The sequence below is a fragment of the Mustelus asterias genome, chromosome 22 (genome assembly GCF_964213995.1).
Source record: "Mustelus asterias chromosome 22, sMusAst1.hap1.1, whole genome shotgun sequence".
NCBI classification, from domain to species: Eukaryota; Metazoa; Chordata; class Chondrichthyes; order Carcharhiniformes; family Triakidae; genus Mustelus; species Mustelus asterias.
The window spans coordinates 61,901,566-61,927,745 of record NC_135822.1 but is presented as its reverse complement, the minus strand read 5'-3'; the positions used below and the strand labels follow the sequence as shown (position 1 = coordinate 61,927,745).

Sequence of the window (26,180 nt, the reverse complement as noted above, 5' to 3'; positions counted from 1 at the left end):
CTGAGAAACTCGTGCAAGAATGCCTTGGGACTAAGATGATTGGCTTGAATAACCACAATCTTTGTGGAATGTGTGACTTCTTGACTTTAATTTTGCTCAAATGCTGCTTTGATGTCAAGGACAGCTACACTCACCTAACTATGCTGCTTCAATTTTATATAAACCATTATATATAAAAGAAAAAAGTACCACCTCCTCTCACTCCTGCACCAAATTCCTACTCACCCAATTCTCGAAGTTTTTGATTTGATTTATTATTGTCGCGTATTGGGGTGATGAAAAATGTTGTTTCTTCCATGCTATAAAGACAAAACATACAGTTCATAGTGTACATACAAGAGAAGGAAAGGACAGGGTGCAGAATATAGTCACAGATAAACATAGAACATAGAACAGTACAGCACAGAACAGGCCCTTCGGCCCACAATGTTGTGCCGAGCTTTATCTGAAACCAAGATCAAGCTATCCCACTCCCCATCATCCTGGTGTGCTCCATGTGCCTATCCAATAACCGCTTAAATGTTCCTAAAGTGTCTGACTCCACTATCACTGCAGGCAGTCCATTCCACACCCCAACCACTCTCTGCGTAAAGAACCTACCTCTGATAGAACTTAGGTGTAGAGAAAGATCAGCTTAATATATCATAAGTCCATTCAAAAGTCTGATGGCAGCAGGGAAGAAGCTGTTCTTGAATCGGTTGGTATATGTTCTCAGACTTTTGTATCTTTTACTGACGGAAGAAGGTAGAAGAAGTTTGGGGTGTGTGGGGTCCTTGATTATGCTGGCTGCTTTCCCGAGGCAGTGGAAAGTGTAGACGGAGTCAATGGACGGGAGGTTGGTTTGCTTGATGGATTGTGTTACATTCATAACCTTTTGTAGTTTCTTGCTGTCTTGGTCGGAGTCGAAGCCATACCAAGCTGCGATACATCCAGAAGGGATGCTTTCAATGGTGCAACTGTAAAAATTGGAGTAGCAGTGGCTATGCCGAGTTTCCTTAGCCTTCTGAGAAAGTAGAGGCGTGGGTGGGCTTTCTTAACTATAGTGGCAGTGTTGATGATCTGAACGCCTAGACACTTGAAGTTCTCAACAATTTCCACTTCATCATTGTTGATGCAGATTGGGGTATATCCTCCACTATCTTCCCTGAAGTCGATGACTATTTCAAAGTCCCACCCTGTTTACAATGCACTCAGTCACCTTGTGATCTGTGGTGATCCTCTGTATCTTTGATCAGCAGCATGCAAGATAAAACTTTCTGTCTCACCAGTTGTCCTATAATTAAACTTAATTAGCCGTTGTCCTGCGCTGATTTAATTGTAGGTTGTATTGAGGTCACTTTTAGAGCTGAAGTGAACATTTGATGTGATTTGTTTTGCCATCTGGACTCTTGTTCATTTAAGACACTGGATTCTAAAGCTCCTCTTCGTGGAGACAGATTAAATTTATAATTTCCTTCAATAAATATTCAGATAAGTATGATTTCCCCTGGATTATTTCTTAATTACTATGAAGCTTAGAAACAAATTTTCACTTATACATTTTAAACTATTGCCACAGAATCAAGCTAACTCACTTTTGAAAAGCGTTTGATGAAATGTTACACAACAGATGTACGAGCAGTTAAAACTCCAGGAATAACATGGATGGTAGCAATAGCAATATGGATACATAATTGGCTGACTGATAGGAAAGAATTCCGAAAAAGCGTCATATTGGACTCAAAATGTGAGCTCTATCTCTCTCTTTCCACAGATGTTGCCAGAGCTGTGCTGTTTCTCAGCACTTTACACTTTTATCTGAGAAAACAGAGTAGTGGTTATGGTTGTTTTACAGTCTGGAGGAAGGTTTGTCATGGAGTTTCCCAGGGTTGGTGTTAAGACCTTTGTTCGTCCTGATATTTATGGGTGATTTAAGCCTTGGTGTACAAGGCACAATTACATAATTCGTAGATGACATAACATTTTAAAGCACTGTTAATTGTGTGAAAGATAATGCAGAACTTCAAAAGAACACTGACAGCTTGGTGGAATGGGCAGTCAAGTGGCAGATGGAATTCGTCATTTTGGAAGGAAGAATGCAGAGAGACAATACAAAATAAACAGAACAATTCTAAAGAGTGTGCAGGAGCAGATCATAAACCATTGAAGGTGGCAGGACAAGTTGAGAGTATGGTTAATAAAGCATTCAGCATCCTAGGCTTTACTAATGGGGCAGAGAGTAGAAAAGCAAGAAATTATGTTGAATTTGCATCGAACACTGGTTTGGCATCAGTTGGAATATTGCATCCAGTTCTGGGTGCCAACGTTAGGAAGGATGTGAAGGCATTAGAGAGGGTACAGAAGGATTCACAAGACTGGTTCCAGGGATGAGGAACTTCAGTTACCTAGATTGATTGCAGTATTATTGAAGATGGTTCTTCCTCACAGATGACTCTGCCTGGGCTTCTGCTAAATTTTCATGGTGTTCCTTGACAGTAGCTCCTGTGATTAGAACATCGTAAACTGCCTCTCTGGGCATTATCTACACTATGCCTTTCATTACTCTTTGGAATATGGCACACGCTGATGATACAGAGTGGTGGGCGAGTGTATTTGAATAAACTCTTGTATGTGTGTATTGTCATAAACTTTCTTGATGTCTCTTCTAGTTCAAACTGGAGGTACACATGACTCATATCCAGCTTTGTGAATATCTGGCCTCCAGATAGCTTTGCATCGTCTATTTGCAGCATCGGATATTTGTTTAAATGAGATGCTTTATTCACCGTCATCTTATAATCACCACAAAGGCGGATTGTGCTGTCCCACTTTATCACCAGGACTACTGGTGCAGCCCACTCAGAAAATTGTATGGGTCGAATTATCTCCAGTTCTTCTAATCGCTTCAGTTTGGTCTCCACTTTCGCTCGTAGCGCATATGGAACTGGTCCTCCTTTTAAAAAATCTCGGTTGAGCATCTGAGTCCACATAAATGTTCGCCTTGACTCCTTTTAATTTTCCACGGCCTGCCTTGAAAACCTCTGGGTACTTTACATTGACATTTGGAGGAAGGAACTGAAGGCACTGTTGCTAAGTTTGAAGATGATACAAAGATATGTAGAGGGACAGGTAGTATTGAGGAAGCAGGGGGCTGCAGAAGGACTTGGACAGGTTAGGAGAGTGGGTAAAGAAGTGGCAGATGGAATACAATGTGGAAAAGTGTGAGGTTATGCACTTTGGAAGGAGGAATAGGGGCATAGGCCATTTTCTAAATGGGAAAATGCTTAGGAAATCAGAAACACAAAAGGACTTGGGAGTCCTTGTTCAAGATTCTCTTAAGGTTAACGTGCAGGTTCAGTCGGCAGTTAGGAAGGCAAATGCAATGTTGGCATTCAAGTCAAGAGGGCTAGAATACAAGAGCAGGGATGTACTTCTGAGGCTGTATAAGGCTCTGGTCAGACCACATTTGGAGTATTGTGAGCAGTTTTGGGCCCCATATCGAAGGAAGGATGTGCTGGCCTTGGAAAGGGTCCAGAGGAGGTTCACAAGAATGATCCCTGGAATGAAGAGCTTGTCATATGAGGAATTGTTGAGGACTCTGGGTCTGTACTCGTGGAATTTAGAAAGATGAGGGGGGATCTTATTGAAACTTACAGGACACTACGAGGCCTGGATAGAGTGGACGTGGAGAGGATGCATCCACTAGTAGGAAAAACTAGAACCAGAGGGCACAACCTTAGGCTAAAGGGACGATCCTTTAAAACAGAGATGAGGAGGAATTTCTTCAGCCAAGAGTGGTGAATCTGTGGAACTCTTTGCTGCAGAAGGCTGTGGAGACCAGGTCATTGAGTGTCTTTAAGGCAGAGATAGATAGGTTTTTGATTAGTAAGGGGATCAGGAGTTATGGGGAAAAGGCAGGAGAATGGGGATGAGAAAAATATCAGCCATGATTGAATGGCGGAGCAGACTCAATGGTCCGAGTGGCCTAATTCTGTTCCAATGTCTTATGGTCTTATAGTCTTTCCTATTACCTCATTCCAGTGCCCATTTTGAAAATTTTCCTCCAATCCAACTGGATGTTTTTGTAACCAGTCTCTTCCCAAAAGGCTGGGACCTGGCCCTCGTACCACTCTCAACGGGAGTCGAGTTGAACTGTTTGTTGTCCATATGTGAGCGAAGTTACGTGGTCCCTACTACTCGTAGTGGCTCTCCTGCATAAGTTGTGAATCTTGCCTTAGTTTCCTTCAACTTGAGTGTAGAGATACCCAATCGTAACCTCCTGAGTTCATGTTCCCCTATGACAGATACCGCTGCTCCCGTGTTCACCTCCATATCCAATGAGTGTCCATTCACTTGGAGCTGTATCTGTATTGGCCCCACTTTTGGTGTGGTGATGCAACTTAGTGATGCTCGTTCCTCCTCTTGATCCTGACTTAACTTGTACTTTCTGTTTTGTGGTGGCTTACCCTTTGACATAGGTTGTGCATACTCTGTTTTGGTAACCTTGCTTGGGGTGGGCTTCCTGGCTGCACGCACAGCGCTGTTGTGCTGGCCACTCCCTAAACTGTGGAACTCTCTTTCGGCCAGTGTCCTCACCCAAGGTCAAGGTTCAAGAGTATTTTCAACTGGGGACCTGGATCTGCAGTAGGAGACTTGCCTGAGCCTATGGACGTTACTGCCTAAAGATCCTTGCAACTCTTGGGCCCCTTTCTCTGCATTCTCCTGAGCTAAGGCCAGCTCTATGGCTTTTTCTAAATCTAGGTCTGGCTCTGTCAAAAACCTTATTTGGGTTGCTAAATCATTTATGCCACACGCTAAATGGTCTCTCAGCATTTCCGGTAATGTTGTACCATATTCGCAATGCTCCACCAGTTTTCTTAGTCACATCAGGAATTCCATCACTGATTTCCCTGCAAATCTAGTGGTCATATTGAACCTGTACTATTGCAAGATCACGGAAGGTATTTCAGATAGTAATGATTTTCTACCATTCCTACTAATTCACCAAAAGTCTTGGACTCCGGTGTTTCCGGATACATCAGACTTTTTATAATACTGAATGTTGCAGCCCCACACGCAGTTAACAGAATGACCTTTGGCCGAGTAATTCCTTCTGTTTCATCTGCTCAAAAGTAGTACCTCATTCTCTCAGCACATTGTGGCCAGTCCTCAATACTCACGTCGTATGGCTCTAATTTCCCAAAAGATGGCAGTGCAAAATTGAACGATCTAGACTTACCAGGATCAGATGAGCAGGATTACCAAAATGTTTCTTTTACCTTGTCGCCAACTCCAGGAGTTGGCTGTGAAGGAACTGTGTTTTATTCCATCGAATGAAAATAAACAGTAGCTACTAGGGTGCGGTGAACACAAAAGATCCCAAACGGGACTAAAAGGTTAATTGACCCTCTTGGGGTCTTGCTTTACACTGGGCTCCATATACGAGCTCCACCTGGTTGGCTAATTACCAATCCCCAGGGAGCTCAACTGTGAGGTCATTTGGTGATTCCCCATGCAGACCATGGGGGACACAGACAAGGGTATAACCTAGTTTCTGTAGAGGCAAATTTAGCAGGTGAAAATTAATTAGCCTACCTCACACTGCATGGTTGACTCATTTTCAGGCGGTTTCTGTCCTTTTGCCTGGTGGAATTGTCCTCCTTGTCCTGTCAGTTTCCAGACTGATTGGTTCCTGCATTAATAAGTTTTAGCCACATGGTCAATATGCCTATTGTCCACCAAGAACGATACAAGTAGGAGCCATTGTAACACAATGGAGAATGGATGGTAGTCTTTCACACCTACTTATCACTTGACTGGTTTCCTTACAGTTCCCATTATTAAGTCTCGAGCTCGAAGGCAGTAAGTCTGGGAGTCCATAGATTTCAATTTTTGGATCAACCCACAAACAATAGAAGCCATGAATTCCACTGATGATTTTTGTCTTGGTATGCCTATTCGAGGGAAGGGCCCCACCCATTTTAAGAACTTTCTGGAAACATATTCAGACATGAGTTAATCCTTTGTGCAGAAACCACAGAAGGTCATATTTGCACCCATTTTGGGTCAAGGTAAAATGTCCGTATGCCGTTTTGTTCTTTTACTTTTAAAGCAAAAGTGATTCTTTATCTCCATATGCTTGTGGACATGTGACCTGAGCATAAAAGACTGCCTTGGGATCTTTTGCTTCCACCCGTGAGTGAAGACTTGGTTTGATGTCTCATCAAAGATGGTACCTCCAGTACTGAGTGTAGCACTCCCTCAGTGCTACACTGGAATGTCAGCTTTTGATTTTTGTGTTCAAGTCCTGATTGGGATTTGAACTGAAAACCTTCTCACTCAGGTGAGAGTGCTACCAACTGAGCTACAGTTGACGCCATGATATCAAAACAACTGTTGACTTGAATTTGTAATATGCTACATTTCCAATCTCCCCAGACTATTCCCATTGCAACTGAAGCAGTACTGAACAGCGATGATGACTCAATTAAAACTGCTTTGCAAGATGTGGCTGAATCAATTAGGAAGATGAATCATTCTCTCAAGAAGATGGATGGTAAGTTCAGACATAATTATAATGATATCGTTGACTTACTTGTTCATCCGAGTGTAATGTTGACCGATCAATTTGCCATTGGTTATTTAAATACCTGAAATGGGATCACTATTTAAGCTATATTGATATTCTATTATCACCTGTGGAAAAGCAATGGTTACTGAAAAGATGAAAAGGATGATGAATGCAGTTCCGACAGGTAGGGCTGCTGAGAGGTACGAAAGATCATGAGGAGAATTTCTGTAACCTTTGAGATTTCCCATGTATAGAAGGATTCCATTAAGAAAGATACTTATAGGTTTTTGTCTGAATGTTGCATGATGGACATCAGATTCTTCAGAACTAGTACTTACCGTGACCAGGTTTTAGTTCAGATCTGTAAGCTTGCCAATCCGAACTGTGCACTTAGTTCAGATGGTGATTCTTCTGTTTTAATGCTAGGCTGCAACAAAACTTCAGTGAACTTAAATTCGGATTGGGTGCCAGACGATAGCCAGAATTTAGTCTAAAGCCCGGCTACTTGCTACATGAATATTAGTCAATGATTAATTCCTTTGGTCTCAAGTTCAAATAATCATATCAAATGTATTTTTCTGTCTCTTCTTTCCCTAGATCATGTGAATCCTGATAATTTTTATGGAATAATTCGACTCTTTCTTTCTGGGTACGTATTCACTATTAAAGCTCTGTGCCTGATTTCCAAAAAGTATAATTACACAGAAATTGCACACATAAGCAGCTTGTTCACATTGATTTGATTCTCAATGTAAAGCAGTAGATGGGGAGATGATGCCATCGTGGTAATGTCACTGAACTAGTAATCCACTGGTAATCTGAACTCTGGGGACAAAAACAGAAAATGCTGGAAAATCTCAGCAGGTCTCACAGCATCTGTGGAAAAAGAATAGAGCTAACCTTTGGGGTCTGGATGACCATTCGTCGAATGCTCTGGGGACTTCTGTTCAAATCTCACCATGGAAGTTGGTGGAATATAAACTCAATGAGCAAATCTGGAATGTGGAACTCATCTCAGTAATAGTGAACATGAAACTATCATTGATTGTTGTAAAGACCAATCTGGTTCACGAATGTCCTTTGAGAACCGTTAGGTTCCATTTACTCTGTCCCACCTCTTCATAATTTTTAAACACCACTGTCAAATTGTTACTTAATCTGGTTCTGGTAAAAAGTCATTGACCTAAAATGTTAATACTGTTCCAATACCACCTGATGTGCTAAGGACTTCCAACATTTCTGCCTTTAGAATCATAGCTAAGATCTGGCACAGGAAGAGTTCATTCAGTCCATCATGTCTGCGTTGTCCATCTAATCCCACCTTTCAGCACCTGGGTCCGTAACTTTACAGTTCTAGTCCTTCAGGTGCAGATCCAGGTACCTTTTAAATAAGTTGAGGGTTTCTGCCTCAATGACCAATCGGGTAGGCACACACCTACCACCCTCTGGGTGAAAAGTACGGACTTGTCTTATGAAGAGAAATTGAGCAGTTTAGACCTATACTCGCTGAGTTCAGAAGAACGAGAGGAGATCTGAGGTATTTCAGATGCTAAAGGGGATTGACAGGGTAGACGTAGAGTGGATATTTCCCCTTGCTGGACATTCTATAACAAGAGGCTAAAGGATGACAGATTTAAGTCAGAAATGAGGAGGAATTACTTCACTCTAAGGGTTATGAATCTGTGGAATTCTCTGCCCCAGAGTGCACTGGATGCTGGAACACACCAAACAAATTTAAGGAGGAGATTGATAGGTTTTTGATTAGTAGTGGGATGAAGGGTTATGGGGACCAGGCAGGAATATGGAAATGAGGTTGAGATGAGATCAGCCTTGATCATGTTGAACGGCGGAGCAGACTCGAGGAGTTGAATTGCCGACTCCTGCTTATAGTTCTTATGTTATATCCGCTCCATTCCTTCTACAAATCACCTTAAATCTGTGCCTCTTGGTAATTAACCTCTCTGCTCAGGGAAACGAGTCTTTCCTGTCTATCTGGGCTCATCATAATTTTGTACTTATCAATCAAGTCACCCCACAGCCTCCTCTGTTTGAAGGGAAACAACCCTAGCCTACCTAATCTTTTTCCATAGCTGCAATCTTCCAATCCTGGCAACATTCTCGTAACTCTCTCCACAGCAATTACGTCCTTCCCGTAATGTGAGGACCAGAACTGAACGCAAAACTCCAGCTGCAGTCTAACCAACGTTTTACACAGTTCCAGCATTACACCCTTGCTTTTATATTCTATATCTCGGGACAGCATTCCATATGCCTCATTTACCATCTTATTTACCCCTGCCACCTTTATTTCAGATTTCCAGCATCTGCCATATCGTCTCATCATTTGCGTTCTGCTAAAAGCAAGCCCTATCCTTCAAGTTGTTTTTCATATTTTTATTCCTTCGTATTAAAGCAGTATCCTGAATCTGTGCTGTACTTTCTCAAACACTCCAACTTCCTGCCGATCAGGCGCATCGCAAAACCGTACACCATACTCCAACAACAGCTATAGGAACAGAGGAAGATGCTTCAGTGTCTCAATCTTGTTTCATCGTTCAATTAGATCATGGCTGATCCTGACCTTAAGATCCACTTACCCTTTGTTCCATGTCTCTTGACATTCCATTGTATCCTTGGCTCAGAAAAATGTGATCTTAGTATTGAAAATTCCAATTGGTCCAGGAACCAAAGCATTTGGGGAAATGGGTTCCAAATAGTCACAAACCTTTGTGCTAAGATTTGTTTTCTCATTTCACTCTAAATGGCCGAGCTCTAAATTTAAGATCATGATCTTTCATTTTGAAATCCTTCACTGGTGGATATAGATTCTCTATATCAACCTTATCATCTTCTTTGGTCGCACCAGGGTCAAGGATGACTTGCTTCCACTCTGGGGGAGGTATGGGTTCTGGGGTGCTGAAAAGTCCAATATGGAGCCGCAGCCTCTGCCACAGGTGGAGTAGGTGGTGCTTGGTGAGGCAGGTGGGTGGGATGCTCTGGATTCTGCTCTCTCTTTCCACTGTTTGTGCTTGGACTCCAAATGCTCTGCTCAGTGACGTCTGAGGCGGTTGAAGCCTTTGCGAATGCTTTTCCGTTTTGTGCATTCTAGGGCAAGTGTGTGGAGATGTCGCACTTATTTAGGGAGGTTTTCAGAGTGTCCTTGTCGCATTTACTCTGCCCTCCCAGTGAATGCTCAGAGAGGGAGTCTTGTATCAGGCATGCGGACAATGCCCATTGCATTTGGTTTGAGGGGGACCAGTGAAACTGAGGATATTGGTCTGGGAGAGACTGCTGCCATTTGGTATGTCTATTCTCCCAGTGAATTTGTAGGATTTTGCAGAGGCAATGTTGGTGATATTTCTGCAGGGATTTAAAGGTGTCTGCTGCACAAGGGCGGGACCATGGTTGCTGGCTTTGAGGTCTCAGTCTTCGAACACTCTACATAAACTCATTCCAACTTGTATTGGATCACCCTTCAACTTATAAACTTAAGAGAATTAAAGCTTAGTTGAAACAACCTGTTCACACAGAGTAAACTTTTAAGCCACAGTGTAATTCTGGTGATTTCTCAGTTACTGACAACCACCCCCCCACAGTCAGTGACCTGCGAAACACCCCTTACCTCTGCCCCAGATCCATCTCAGACCTTGTGTTTAAGCCCAGTTTTCTAAACCACCCTGATTCACTCTCTCCAGCCTAAGGAGCTCAAGGTTTTACGCACCTCTGAGGTTGGGGCCTCTTTTGCAGTATCCCCGAAACTTCCCTGAAGGGGGAGGCAAGCCTGCCGATCAGGTTTCTGGGTGGGGGGTCCTGTTTATAACAAAAGGCTGTGCAGCATTCAGAGAAATTTGGGGGTTCCGAACCAGAATGCACTCCTCCAAACCTGGTGCTAAATTCACACTGATGGTGGAAAAGGGGAAATCCATGCCATGGAGATGACTAGATCTTTGTGAGCAGCTTTCTCAGATCAGCTATCATTTCACCATTAACCGGAAAATCCAGTCTGTAAAAAGAAAGTTATATCACTTTTGCATCGCTTGGTGGGAGTTAGAGTTAGGTGAAACATCCCTTGCAAGTATTCTTTCATTTTCCCTTACTTGCTTTGAATCCCTTTCTTTTTATTTAGCATTCCCACCACACTGCTGCATTTGCCTTGGATTTGTCTTATTAAGGTTTTAAATAAAGTTGCCTTAATATGTGAATTTGTGTTTTCTGTAGCTCCTGCAATAATACCTAGATTTTACTTAAGAAGTTGCCATTAGTTGATGGGAAACACTAATGTGCAGAATCCAAATCATTTGGGAAACTGAACATCCTAATTTATAGTGAGTCATTTAATAACTTAATAAAATGGTACATTCATGGATAAAATATTCCCCAGCATTTGAAAAGAGCTTAAATTTCATGTTCTGTTACACAAACCTGTGTGTTTTAACCTCGATGTGGAGATGCCGGCGTTGGACTGGGGTAAACCCAGTAAGAAAGTCTAACAACACCAGGTTAAAGTCCAACAGGTTTATTTGGTAGCAAAACCCCACAACTTGTCTGGGTGTGCAAAATCTCACTAGCTGTCCTGTCTGGAGACAATACACATCTCTTTAACCTGTGCTTAATGCTCCCTCCACTCACATTGTCTGCACCTTGAAGACTTGATTAGCTGTAAAAACTCACATTCCAATCATTATTCATGTAAATTGAGTTTGTGTCTTTGTGCCCCTGTTTGTGATCAGAACTCCCACCCACCTGACGAAGGAACAGCCTGTTCCGAAAGCTAGCAGCTTTTGCTACCAAATAAACCTGTTGGACTTTAACCTGGTGTTGTTAGACTTCTTACTGTGTTTTAACCTCTAAAGACACCAAGTTGACTTTAAATACTTAAACACAATTTCATTTATTCTGTAGTTACTTAAACAACAGTAAATACTTGCAATGCATAAACCAAATACTCACTATCTGTTACTTTACTTAAGGTTGATTCTCGCTTGCAATTAAAACCTGGCCAGGATTTTGTTATCACATGGAATCAGTCCTATGTTCTCTTCTTCTTCCTTCACTTGTGAGCTTGGTCCCTGAGTTCTTCACACTGCCTTTCTGAGCAAATTCTTTGTGTTAGCAGAGTTAAAACTCCAAATGTTCCTTGGAACCAATTGATCAGAAACCCCAACTGCATCATTCTAGTTATTAGGTCAATCAAATAGAGTAGTGGCATTGGTCACTTCAGGCCCCATCGTATCGAGGCCCCTTAAGTGCATATTGTTTACATTCCAATGTCCATATCAGGAAAGCTGGTTCCAAAGGTCTGTAAAGAACTGCTCCATGCCAAAGACAAGCTGTTACATCTAACACCTTGTGTCCTTTGATCAGTTTCAGACCCAGTTGGCCACAAGCAATCCCAGCATAGTGAAAAACAGATGTAACCAAAAATTAGGTTTGTTTGACTGAAGATCTTTCAGCATATTGAAAGTTAAATCTCTGCAGGCCATCCAATCACAGTTCCAAGAGCAACTCGGGTCTTGTGGATACACAAAAGGTTTAAAGCAAAGTGATATGATAATTATATTACTTTCTGGAATAATTGTAGAGAAGCTCACGACTGCAGCAGGATGGTGCTGTATTAATTCTCCACTCTCAATCTTGTCTTCTGATTCAGACACTTGCTGCAGCATTTAAAACAACAATAATAACCCCAGACAAAATTGGTCAAGGTCCAGGATCCACAGCAGTTCCCAGTCTGATTTTAATGTACATCAACTGTTGTCTATTACAATTTCTCACTGAGGTGACTTCACAGCTTCCCTCCATCAGCCTCTTCATTGAGAGGTTTCTCATCCTAGCTGATTTCAACTCCCATACTAATTGATCAAGCATTTCCTTCTCTGAGTTCATTGGTCTTCCATCCTCCCATAATCACTGCCTCCACATCACCTCTCCAACGTGTACTCTTGGTCAACCCTTGCTATTTCACACAGCTTAATTGTTACTCACATCACCAGTAAGGCCATTTCTGATTAATGTCATGTTTTATACGCATCCCCATCTTCCTTTTGTGTCCATCCTGGAAAAAGATTCTCTGGCATTTCTGTTACAGTGGAACTTTCAAAACCCTGACTCCCTGGACTTTCTTTGGTCCTCCTTTCACAACAGCTACTGATTTGCTGCACATCCACCTTCGACACCCCAGACGCCATTAAAATCATTATTCTCTCTCACCCTGGCCATTTCTCTGGTAAAGCTGCATTTCTGCTTCCGAAAATCCACGGAACAGAGACTTGAATTGATAATGTGGATGACTGGTGTTGCCATTCACTCGACCGATAATGGTACATCCTGAAGATTGTCTGCTTACTGCCACCGCCCCCACCCCCTCCCTCCCCCCACCAGAGCTGTGCAATTGTCTCTCTGCCGGAGCCTGCAACCTGGAACTTGGGATGTGAGAGGGCAGAATGAAAATGTGAGGAGAGTATGGTAAGCAGTACCTTACCCCAGTCCAACGCCGGCATCTCCACATCAAGCAGTACCAACCCAGTGGATGTGCAACATGCCTGACAGAACTAGTTACACTAGAAGGCTGCAAGTCAGACTGTTTTTCATTGTTCGATTTAGCAGTTGTTTTATAAGCAATGCAGGCATTTCGTGGTGAATAATGGTACCATTCCCCAGCTATGCAGTTCCAGAAGTCAAAGAGAAAAGTGGAGAGAGTTGGCAAGTCTCTATATTTTGGCTTGTTATTCATGGACAAGTGAGAAAGACTTTGGTGGCCTGGAGAGATCAAAACAATCCAGTGGGGGTTGAAGAAAGCATGACTCAAGTTTGCACCGAAATCCAATATTTGTTCCAGAAGTTGAACGTATTGTACAAACTGGTTGAGCACAGCTTTGAGAAAAGATATCACTGAGTAAGCTAACGTTAAAAAAATACTGAAAAGCAGATAAATGACCTGCACTTGTTGTAGCTCAGTTCAAAATGAATGACTCACCATGTCGGATGAAGTTTTACGTGAAATGTGCTGTGATTCGTATTACTTTTCTTTGCAGATGGATGGATAACCCAGCCTTTCCAGAAGGATTATTGTATGAAGGAGTGTGGGATAAACCTAGGCACTTCTCAGGTGGAAGTGCCGCACAAAGTTCCACTCTGCAATCCTTTGATGAGTTTTTGGGAATCCGTCACGATAAGGAAAATGGTAAGACAGACATTTCAGCAGGTACTCTCGAGACACATAAAAACACTCGGGCTCTTAAATGGGATGAGTTTGCATGTGTAAAACAGCTAATGCATTAGTCTAGAATTCCTTTCTCTACGATGTGAGCTTAGGTGTTCATAAAATTACATTAAATGAGTCAATACAGATTCTGAAATACAGAAGAGAGGAATTTTAAACCAATGTTTTAAGCATTTATGTAGAAGGAAATGGAAAGTGGGCATCACTGGCTGGGCCAGCATTTATTGCCCATTCCTTTCAGAGGGCATTTAAGATTCAACCACATTGCTGTGGATCTGGAGTCACATGTAAGCCAGACCAGGTAAGGATGGCAGATTTCCAACCCTCAAGGACATTAGTGAACCAGATGGGTTTTTATGGTAATTGACATTGATTTCATTAGAGTTTCAATTCCAGAATTCAGGTTTCACCATCTGCCATGGTGGGATTCGAACCCAAGTTCCCAGGGCATTACCCTGGATCTTTAGAATACAAGTCCAGTGACAATACCATGATGTTATCGCCTCCACCATGCACACTACTAACCCACTAATTAAACAAGTACTCTACTTTGAGAAGCAAAAAGATTTCTGAAATAAACTGCAGCCGATTTATGAAAACATTATATACATTTAAAACTGGGTGGAACACATGATTAACATACATTATTTGCAGGGGCTACCACAAAGGCAGCATGACACTCCTGCATAATCCAGCTGATCGAACAACTTTGCTTTGAAAGTCATCCGCCGCTACTTGTCACTTATTGGGTGGGATTTTCCAAGTGTTTCACGGTGGCTAAGTGGCCTGCCATTGGCTGGTGGTAGGATCTTCTGGTCCCACTGCTGTCAATGGGGTTTCCCATTGTATGAAGTCGCTGCTGTCAGAAAACCCATGGTTTGCTGTTGCCAGGACCGGAAGATCCCACCGGTGGAAATAGCTGGAAAATTTCGGTCCTTGATATCAAGAGGGGAGGAAAGATAAACTGAAACCCAAATTTCCTTCCCTTTCTGTCTGTTTGGTGTGATTTCCTTTTGGAAAGATGTGTGTGTTTTTAAGTGTTGTGTACTAACGTGGTCAGCTTACTTTAAGAGCAAAAATAAAAGAATGAAAATATTACCACCCAGTGGATTACTTAACTAGTTTGTGGAGCTTTATTAGATAGGTGTTGCTTGCTTACAATCCAAGATGAAAGAAAGGGGAAATCTCCTAAATGCCTCTACTGAAGTCATTAGGTAATCTTGTGATACATTACACAGAGATGCATTACTTTACAAGACATAACCTCCCTCCCCCTTTACTTCAGTGGTACGACAACTAACATTAATTTTAACTCTTACTTACCCCAACAATAGCTATTTGACCAAGTATCATTGTATACACATATACATAATACACACACACACACACACACACTCAGTATTAAAGTCTTTTAGGTGGATGTCGATTCCATTTAGGTGTCTAGGCATCATTCAGGAGTCTTTGCTTTTATGCTGTCTGTGGTCAATTCACCATTTGGCTCAGACACATCACCTGATAAAGTTAGTTCTTCTTTAGCTTCCACACATGGTGTTGGTTCAACTTGTGTAGACTCTGCACTCAACTCAATCATGATCATAGGTTCAGGGATTTCCAAACCTTGAGTGTCAGATGCTGGCCTTTCAGATACCGACTATGTAAATTCTCTTCGCGAGGATTTGATCCATGTGCTTCTTCCTAACTCTCTCGTCATTGGTTGCACCATTTAAGAAATAGGTCCTGTCTTTGCGAGTATTGTAGCAGGTACCCACCTCTCATTTGAAGAGTAGTTTCTAGTTAAAATTCTTTGTCCTTGATCAAGACTTTTTGGATTTGATATCTGTTCCCGGCGAGTAATTTGGTTTTGTTGTTGTCATTCTACTATGGTAGAAGTGCCAGGCAGTAGAAGCAAATCAAATTTGGTTCACAACGTCCTCATCAAAAACAATATTGCTGGCAAGTCTTGGGTTGGTTGCATGGGCTGTGTTTCTGGAAGGTATGAGAAAGTTGTTTACTCTTTGGCCTAACGGTGCTTCATTCTTTGATGGAATTCTTCAATGACTGTACCAACCACTCCACCAATCCATTGGTGGAAGGATGATAAGATGCAGTTCTGATATGCTGCATGCCATGGTTTCTAAGGTAGTCCAATTATTCTTGTGATGTGAACTGAGGCATATTATCACTAACTAATTGTTCCGGTTTGCCAAACTGTGCAAATACTTTGCCGAGTCGTTCGAATGCATTTTCAGTAGTTGACTTCATCATGATGATTTCGGATCATTTGGAATGTGCATCCACTAGGATGAGAAACATACACCTCATGGGTGAAGTGGTTGAAGAGGTGGAGTATTTCATATCCGAGCACAAGACTGACACTGCCTTTCTCTTTCTTCAATGTGTGAGTCTAGTCCCAGCCGCCAGAAATAACTTCTCGAGTTCTTCCATACCCAGACTCCTGGGTGTCCTTTGTGACTATACAAATCCACAAACTGGAGGAATGGTTACTCTGACCCCCCCATAGCTGGCCTTTCAGATACCGACTATGTACAGTTTGTTCTGTTAACTCAAGTTCCCTTGTTCACTACGGCTTGAATTCTGGATTCCTCTTCTGTTATACCTTTCAAAATCATGTCTCAGACCTTCCCCATCAGTGGATCTGACCTGGTGCATCTTCGCACTTGAGAGGCTGTCATAAGTACACTATCAACCTAGGAAAAGCACAAGATGTTCACATAATTCTCCTGTGGTTTGGCTTTGTCTCGAATTGGTAGACATGATAGAGATCAGTATTTGCATAGATTTTCTGCATTTAATTTGCTCAGATCTTCTGCACTTAATCTTTTCATTATGCACTGATGAGGGACCATCTCTGCAAACGACTCGCAGCTAGAGACAATATTCTTTTTTATGAACCAAAGATCGTTGTTAGAAACATGGGAAATAGGACTAGAGTAGGCCATTCAGTCCTTTGAGCCTGGTCTGCCATTCATTATGGTCATGACTGGTCATCCAACTCAATAGCTTCATCCTGCCTCCTCCCTCACCATATCCTTTGATCTCCTCCGCCCCAAGAGCTATATCTAACTCCTTCTTGGAAACATGCAATGTTTTAGCCTCAAGTGCTTTCTGTGGTAGAGAGAATTTCACACGCTCAACAGTCCCAGTGAAGGAATTTCTCCTCATCACAGTCCTAAACGGCCTACCCAGATCCTCAGAATGTGACCCTTGGTTCTGGACACGCCCATCATTGGGGGCATCCTTCCTGCCTCTACCCTGTCTCATCCTGTTAGAATGATATACGTTTCTATGAAATTCTCCATTCATTCTTTTGAACTCCAGTGAATATAATCCTTACTGATGCAATCTTTCCCCGTATGTCCTGCCATCCCAGGGATCCATCTGGTAAACCTTTGTTGCACTCTCTTTATAGCAAGAACTTGCTTCCTCAGATAAGGAGACCAAAACTGTATACAATACTCCAGGTGTGGCATCACCAATTAAGAATCTATTGATGAAACCATTGTCGATTGTCAGAAAAACTCATCTGGTTCACTAATGTCCTTTAGGGAAGGAAATCTGCCATCCTTACCCAGTCTGGCCAACCTGTGACTCCAGAGCCACAGCAATGTGGTTAACGTTCAACTGCCCTCGGGCAATTAGGGGTGGGCAATAAACGCTGGCAAGTCAGCAACACTCATGTCTCACGAATGGATTTTTAAAAAAACAGGGCCCTATATAATTGCAGCAAGACATCCCCGCTCCTGTACTTTAATCCTCTCACTATGAAGGCCAACATATCATTTGCCTTCTTTAAGCTGAACCTGCATGCTTATTTTCGGTAACAGATGTACGAGGACACCTAGGTCTCATTGCACATTCCCCTCTAAATTTATAGCCATTCAGATAATAATCTGCCTATCCTGTTTTTGCTACCAAAGTGGCTAATCTCATATTTATCCACATTATATTGCAACTGCCATGCATTTTCCCACTCAGCCTGTCCAAATAACACTGAAGTATCTCTGCATCTTATCTCAGCTCACCATCCTACCCAGCTTTGTGTTATCTGCAAACTTGGAGATATTACATTAAGATCCCCCATCAAAATCATGAATATATATTGTGAATAGCTGGGGTCCTGGCACCTATCCCTGCAGTACCCCACTAGTCACTGCCTGCCATTCGTAAAAAGACTCATTTATTCCTACTCTTTATTTCCTGTGCCAACCAGTTTTCTATCCATCTCAATACATAACACCCAATTAGGGTGGCATGGTGACACAAGGGTGGCATGGTGGCACAGTAGTTAGCATTGCTGCCTCACAGTGCCAGGGACCCAGGTGTGATTCCCAGCTTGGGTCACTGTCTGTGTGGAATCTGCACGTTGTCCCCATGTCTGCGTGGGTTTCCTCCGGGTGCTCCGGTTTCCTTCCACAGTCCGGAAGACGCGCAGGTTAGGTGCATTGGCCATGCTAAATTCTCCCTCAGTGTACCCAAACAGGTGTCGGAATGTGGCGACTAGAGGATTTTCACAGTAACTTCATTGCAGTGTTAATGCAAGCCTACCTGTGACACTAATAAGTAAAGTAACAATCCCATGCATTTTAATTTAAACAATATAATCTCTTATGTGGAACTTTGTCGAAAGCCTTCTCAAAGTCCAAATAAACCACATCCACTGGCACCCCCTCATCCACTCTACTAGTTACACCCTCAAAGAATTTGAGTAGATTTGTCAGGCATGATTTCCCTTCTGTGAATTCATGCTGACTCTGTTCAATTCCAGCACTGTTTTCCAAGTGCTCTGCTATATAATCTTTGATAATGGACTCCAGGATTTTCCCTTCTACCAATATCGGGTCTATAATTCCCTGGTTTGTCTCTATCTCCTTTTTTAAATGGTGGGGTTACATTAGCTACCCTCCAATCTGTAGGAGCTGTTCCAAAGTCTATAGAATCTTGGAAAATGACCACCTTTGTGAGTAATGGTTGTGACTCAGTTGCCACCTTCATTTGGAGTTATGCTTGGGACAGGTCTATCTTACTGAACTGCTTACGCCCAGACAATCATGCGAATAGGCCCTCAATTAATGGTGAGGGGTACTGGTCGACACACAGCACTGGGTTTATTGTCATTTTGAAGTCACCGCAGATTCTTATGGAACCATCTAGTTGAATGACAGGGATGACTGGAGTTGCCCAATTGTTCATTGTTACAGACAAGATTACTGCATCTTTGAATAATTTTTCAAGTTCCATTTCAACTAACTTTTGGCTTGATCGTGTAAGGCACAACTCTTGCTTTTAAGCACCTTGGGGTGCTATCAGGTTTTATCTTAAGTCGTGCCTCGATTCCGGTCATTGTGATTTCAAATACCTTCTTGTATTTTTCTAAGAGTTTCTGCACTGTGTTCTTTCCATCAAACAATTGGTTAGTTGCTTGCCAATTCAGTTTGATTTTGTTCAACCATGCTCTTCCAAAAAGTGCAGGGAAATTTCCTTTCACATCATGTCATGGCAATTTTTCAGACTGACCGTTTATTTCAACTTGCACCATGATATAACTCATCACTGGAACCACTTCTTCCATGTAAATTCTCAGGATTATATTAGATGGCTTTAATGGTACATTCTTGAGCTTTTGTTGATATAAATTTTCAGAGATTAGAGAGACTATGTGTAGGAGCGTTTTCATAGACTATGTATTAAGCTGCCTTTCACGTGAAGGATTTCCCTTCTTAATTACAGCTCAGCTAACACAAAGACTCGCGGAGACACGTACTCTGGTCTTATCTACCTTGATCTGCTGGTCTTTAGTCCCAAGCCATTCCGAGTCCTCCCTTACACAATGGCTCCTGTATCTACTTCCATTTTCATTTCACTCCCATTCAGTTTTGGTTAGACCCAAAAATCTCTGTGTATCGACTTGCATCGATAATACACCGAGTTTTGGTTCTTCGGTCTCCGTAGACATTGTGTCTTCCTGGGAATCTTCATTGTCTTCGGTCGTTCTATCAACTTTTTGTATGGATTTAGGTACTTTCTTGTGTTTATCCTTCTTCAAGGTTTGAGGATTTTGTCTGATCCAACATGCCTTGATTATCTGACCTTTCTTGCCACAATTACATTTGTATTTTCGACACCAACATTCAGATGGAGAATGCCCCACCTGGCCACACCAATGGCATGCTTTTCAGGTGATAGGGGCTAATCAGGTCATAGTGGTGGGAGGTGGGGGGGGGGGTGGTTGTCATGTAATGAGGGGCTATCTAGGTCGGGTCAAGGGGTAGTCAGAGGATCAGGGAGTAGACATCGGATTAGGAGGTGTAAAGAGGGGATTGGGGGGGGGGGGAATGTTAACAAGGGATTGGTGGTGGTGGGAGGGGGGAATAGGTGGGTGTCAGTTGTATATTTGCTCAGTTAGACCAAGATTATTTTGCCTAACAGTTCCAGGGTAACTCTCCGGGTAAGTAAGCCAGAACCGTCTGAAGTCTCCAAAGCTAACTCAGAGTTGGAGACTTTGTTGGAGAGCCCCAGGAAACAGAGAAATTGCCCATTGGAAGTTCCCAGGGAATTCTCAAGGAGTCAGTGCATCTAGACATCTGCAGGACCCTGAACTGCATCTTGGGTCGTGTGTATAGTCTCCAAAGATCTGCAGAGCGGAAGATTTGGCCTGTTCCAAGTCCAATATGACTCTTCTACGGAACTGAACTCAAAACACTGTTTATCTCTCGCCACGGATACTTCCAGACCTGCTATATTTTTTCCAGCACTTCCTGTTGTTACAATTTAAATTAATATTGATAACATTTGTTCCCAATCTTGATATCTAATTTGATTCTCTATTTGGAATTACAGCTGAATTTCTACATCGGATGAGGGATTATATGCCTCCATCACACAAGGCACTTATCCAAACTATTGCCTCAGGCCCATCTGTGCGGGAGTACATCATGCTCAGCGGCACTCCTGTTCTCTGTGAGCTCTACAATGACTGCATTGCTGCGCTTGTTGCTCTGAGGAACTATCACATCACAGTAGTTACCCGGTATATCACTATAACTTCTGCCAAAGCAAAAGCAGAGAAAGCCAAGCAAAACAGCTCAGCACAAATACTACAGAAAGCTCCATCTGCCTTGGAGGAAAGGGGAACTGGTGGCTCAGGAATTATGTGTTTGCTTAAAAGTGTCCGAGACGCAACTAAAAAAGCAATGATCGAGAAAATTTGATATTAACAGAAGTTAACTGATTTATTGTAATATTAAATGTAACTCATGTAGAATTTTTCAGTAGGCAATTCAGATTATTTATTGATAACATTAGTCTTGGCAAATGCTCGGTGCTAACATCACCATGAACCATTAGTGACAAGGTCACTTGCAGTCAGTGCTAACACTGACACCAGCTACCCGCACAAACAATTCACTAAAACAATAGAACATTTCAACAGAAATTTAAAAGCTTGCATTGCTAACGTAATCACATGTAGTTAATAGTATTTATAATTGTATGGTTTATTTATGTAATAAATGTTATTTAGAAAATGAAATCTGTCGTCCTCAGCAGGTCTGGCCTTTTTGTGTCGTGAATGACACTTGGGTCTCCTCTGAAATGGTCTGGCAAGTTGTTACAAACTGCTATCACAAAGATAAGAATAAACCTGGGCATCAGATTTGGACACAAAGATGTACTCAGTCAAGCCGGTACAGTCCTCCTCACTAACATTTGGGTACTTGTGCCAAAATTGGGACAGCTGTCCCAGACTAGTCAAATAACAGCCTGACTCATTGAATTATACCTTTCAGTGAAATCTTCCATCACTTTCTATGAATATGCAATTTCCCATGTGTCAGACAGATCAGTCAGAAGTGACGGCACAGTTGTATCACCGTTGAAAGGGAGTGTCACTGAGAGTCCTCAAAATTGATTTTGAACCCCATGAAGTCCCATAGCATCAATTCCAACATGGGCAAGGAAACCTCCTGCTGATTCCCACCTAACACCCTCCCTTCACCTGATGAATCAGTATTTCCTCATGTTAAGAACTAGGAAGAAGTACTGAGAGCATCAATGGTACAGAATGTACTCTGTGTAGGGACATCAATGCCCTTCAAAAGTGACACAAGCTGGCTGTCCTGTAGCACATAAGAACTCAACTGGGATTGTGACATGTGGTGAGAGAATCAATACAAGGGAAAACTTACCTTCAGCAGGTGCATCTTTTCTTGACAATATTGGTTGGAATAGCTAGCACACAGTCCTTGTGGAGCCGAAGGCTCAAAGGAAATCCCCAGGGCCTGATGGAATCTATCCAAGGCTGCTCAGGGAGACGAGAGGTGAAATCGTTGGGCCTCTGACGCAAATCTTTGTCTCGTCACTGGACGCAGGTGAGGTCCCAGAGGATTGGAGGATAGCCAATGTGGTCCCGTTATTTAAGAAGGGTAGGAAGGATAACCCGGGTAATTATAGGCCGGTGAGCTTGACGTCCGTGGTGGGGAAGTTGTTGGAGAAGATTCTTAGAGATAGGATGTATGCGCATTTAGAAAGGAATAAACTCATTAACGATAGTCAGCATGGTTTTGTGAGAGGGAGGTCATGCCTCACTAACCTGGTGGTGTTTTTTGAAGAAGTGACCAAAATGGTTGACGAAGGAAGGGCCGTGGATGTTGTCTATATGGACTTTAGTAAAGCGTTTGACAAAGTCCCTCATGGTAGGCTAGTGAAAAAGGTTGGATCTCATGGGATAAAGGGGGAGGTGGCTAGATGGGTGGAGAACTGGCTTGGTCATAGAAGACAGAGGGTGGTAGTGGAAGGGTCTTTTTCCGGCTGGAGGCCTGTGACTAGTGGTGTACCGCAGGGCTCTGTATTGGGACCTCTGCTGTTTGTAATTTATATAAATGATCTGGAAGAAGGAGTAACTGGGGTGATCAGTAAGTTTGCGGACGACACAAAACTGGCAGGACTTGCAGATAGTGAGGAACATTGTCAGAGGCTACAGAAGGATATAGATAGGTTGGAAATTTGGGCAAGGAAATGGCAGATGGAGTTCAATCCTGATAAATGCGAAGTGATGCATTTTGGTGGGAATAATGTAGGGAGGAGCTACACGATAAATGGAAGAACCATAAAGGGTGTAGAGACGCAGAGGGACCTGGGTGTGCAAGTCCACAGATCTTTGAAGGTGACGTCACAGGTGGAGAAGGTGGTGAAGAAGGCATATGGCATGCTTGCCTTTATAGGACGGGACATAGAGTATAAAAGTTGGGGTCTGATGTTGCAGATGTATAGAACGTTGGTTCGGCCGCATTTGGAATACTGCGTCCAGTTCTGGTCGCCACACTACCAGAAGGACGTGGAGGCTTTGGAGAGAGTACAGAGGAGGTTTACCAGGATGTTGCCTGGTATGGAGGGGCTTGGTTATGAGGAGAGATTGGGGAAACTGGGGTTGTTCTCCTTGGAAAGACGGAGGATGAGGGGAGACTTAATAGTGGTGTATAAAATTATGAAAGGCATAGATAGGGTGAACGGTGGGAAGCTTTTCCCCGGGTCGGTGGTGACGTTCACGAGGGGTCATAGGTTCAAGGTGAAGGGGGGGAGGTTTAACACAGATATCAGAAGGACATATTTTACCCAGAGGGTCGTGGGGGCCTGGAATGTGTTGCCGGGCAAGGTGGTGGAGGCGGACACACTGGGAACGTTTAAGACTTATCTAGACAGCTATATGAACGGAGTGGGAATGGAGGGATACAAAAGAGTGGTCTAGTTTGGACCAGGGAGCGGCCCGGGCTAATTGTTCTTTGTTTCTCGTTTCAAGGCTTCATTCTATGATCAACTTGCTGGTGCCAGTACAGAGCGAGACTGCGGATAGTTGGGAACCTGTCTCGGGGGCAGGGAATTCATATGGTGTTCGTGGAAGTGGAAATGAATAGGGTTGGGAAGCATTTTCCGATCAGGGCCAGTGTGATCTCCTGGACTCGTTTCGATCGCCTCAGGGGGTCGGAGAGGAATTTCCCAGATTTTTTTTCCCCATATTGGCCCTGGGGTTTTCACTCTGGGTTTTCGCCTCTCCCTGGAGATCACATGGTCTGGAATGGGGGGGGTGGGGGTGAGCTAATAGGTTGTGATGAACAAAGCATCGTAGCTGTGAGGGACAACTCGGTGGATAGGATATTAGTATGTAGATAGGCTGGAAAATTGGGCGGGGATCCTGGATTCAGGATTCAATCCTGGACTGGGGAGCGGCGTGGGCTTGGAGGGCCGAAGGGCCTGTTCCTGTGCTGTATTGTTCTTTGTTCTTTGAAAGCCAGGCAGCGTGCCTTAATAACTGTTGTCCGGTGGCTCTGACATCCATCATTATGAAGTGCTTCGAAAGGTTCGTCATGGCACAAATCAATTCCAGCCTCCCAGATTGCCTGGATCCACTACAGTTCGCCTACCGCCACTATTGGTCCATAGCAGACGCCATCTTCCTGGCCCTATACTCAACCCTGGAACACCTAGACAACAAAGACACCTATGTCAAAATCCTATTTATTGACTACAGCTCAGCCTTCAACGCCATTATTCCTATGAAACTCATTTCCATACTTCATGGCCTGGGGCTTGGCTCCTCCCTCTGCGACTGGATCTTAGACTTCCGAACTCATAGACCATAATCAGTAAGGATAGGCAACAACACCTCCTCCACGATCATCCTCAACACTGGTGCCCTTCAAGGCTGTGTCCTCAGCCCCTTACTATACTCCTTATATACCTATGACTGTCTGCCCAAATTCCCCAGCAACTCAATTTTCAAGTTTGCTGATGACACCACTGTAATGGGTCTGATCTCTCAAACAATGATGAAACGGAGTACAGGAAAGAGAGAGAATCTGGTGAACTGGTGCGACTACAGTAATCTCTCCCTCAGTGTCAACAAAATGAAGGAGATAGTCATCGACTTCAGGAAACATAGTGGAGAACATGCCCCTGTCGACATCAATGGGGACAAAGTGGAAATGGTCGAGAGCTTCAAGTTTTTAGGTGTCTAGATCACCAACAACCTATCCTGATCCCTCCATGTTGACGCTGTAGTTAAGAAAGCCCAACTCAGGAAGCTACAGAAATTTGGCATGTCCGCAACAACTCTCAGCAACTTTTACAGATGCACCATAGAAAGCATTCTTTCTGGTGTATCACAGCTTGGTATGGGCTCCTGCTCTGTCAAAGACCATAAAAAACTACAAAGGATCGTGAACAAAGCCCAGTCCACGCAAACCAGCCTCCCATCCATTGACTCTGTCTGCACTTCCTGCTGCCTCGGGAAAAGCAGCCAGCATAATCAAGGACCCCACGCACCCCGGACATTCTCTCTTCCACCTTCTTCCGTTGGGAAAAAGATACAAAAGTCTGAGGACACTTACCAATCGACTCAAGAACAGCTTCTCCCTGTTGCCATCAGACTTTTGAATGGACCTACCTCATATTAAGCTGATCTTTCTCTACACCCTATCTATGACTGTAACACTACATTCTGCACTCTCTCCTTTCCTTCTCTATGTATGATATGCTTTGTCCGTAGAGCGCGCAAGAAACAATACTTTTCCTACTATGCCAATACATGTGACAATAATAAATCAAATTAAATCACACCATGAAGATTCCCATACAACCTTGATAAATGAGAGAAATTGAGATCAGATCAAAACTAGACATCCATGAGACACTCCATCATCAGGCAAGCACCAGAAAAGTGATGGAAGGTGTTGTTGACAGTGCTATTAAGCAGTGTTTACTCACCAAAAATGTGTTTATTGACTCTCAGTTTGGATACTGCCAGGACCACAAGTCTCCAGGTCTTATTTCAGCCTTGGGCTAAACAATGAGAGTTACTGCTCCTGACATCAAGGCAGCATTTGATTTAGTTTCAAGGACTCAAGGAGCCCCTGTAAAATTGAAGTCAAAGGGGAAAATTCTCTCTTGGCTGGAGTCATAGCTAGCTAGCAAGGTGATTGTAGTTGTGGTTGTTAGAGGCCAATCATCTCAGCTTTTCTCAGCTCAGGTCTTCTCACTAACTGTCCTGTCTGGAGACAATACACATCTCTTTAACTTGTGCTTAACGTTCTCTCCACTCACATTGTCTGTACCTTTGAGACTTGATTACCTGTAAAGACTCACAGTCCAACCATTCATAGAATCCCCACAGTGCAGAAGGAGGCCATTCGGCCCATCGAGTCTGCACCGACCATAATCCCACCCAGACCCTATCCCCATACCCCCATGTGTTTACCTTAGTTCATCTCCCTGATACTAAGGGGCAATTTAGCATGGCCAATCCACCTAACCCGCACATCTTTGAAGGGTGGGGGGAAACCGGAGCTCCCGGAGGAAACCCACGCAGACACGGGGAGAATGTTTGAAAACAGAATG

At 43.1% G+C, this 26,180-nt stretch overlaps 1 protein-coding gene across 1 annotated transcript in view; it reads left to right on the top strand.

Annotated features, from left to right (window-relative positions):
• The window catches only part of ido1 (indoleamine 2,3-dioxygenase 1), a 44,090-nt gene extending 22,857 nt beyond the window's left edge, over nt 1-21,233 (top strand). The window contains exons 7-10 of the mRNA XM_078239380.1: nt 6,418-6,535; nt 7,148-7,199; nt 13,585-13,733; nt 20,631-21,233. Of these exons, the coding sequence (XP_078095506.1) occupies nt 6,418-6,535; nt 7,148-7,199; nt 13,585-13,733; nt 20,631-21,001 (690 nt within the window). The 3' untranslated portion in view covers nt 21,002-21,233. The remainder of the gene's footprint in view (nt 1-6,417; nt 6,536-7,147; nt 7,200-13,584; nt 13,734-20,630) is intronic.
• Nucleotides 21,234-26,180: the final 4,947 nt, after the last annotated feature.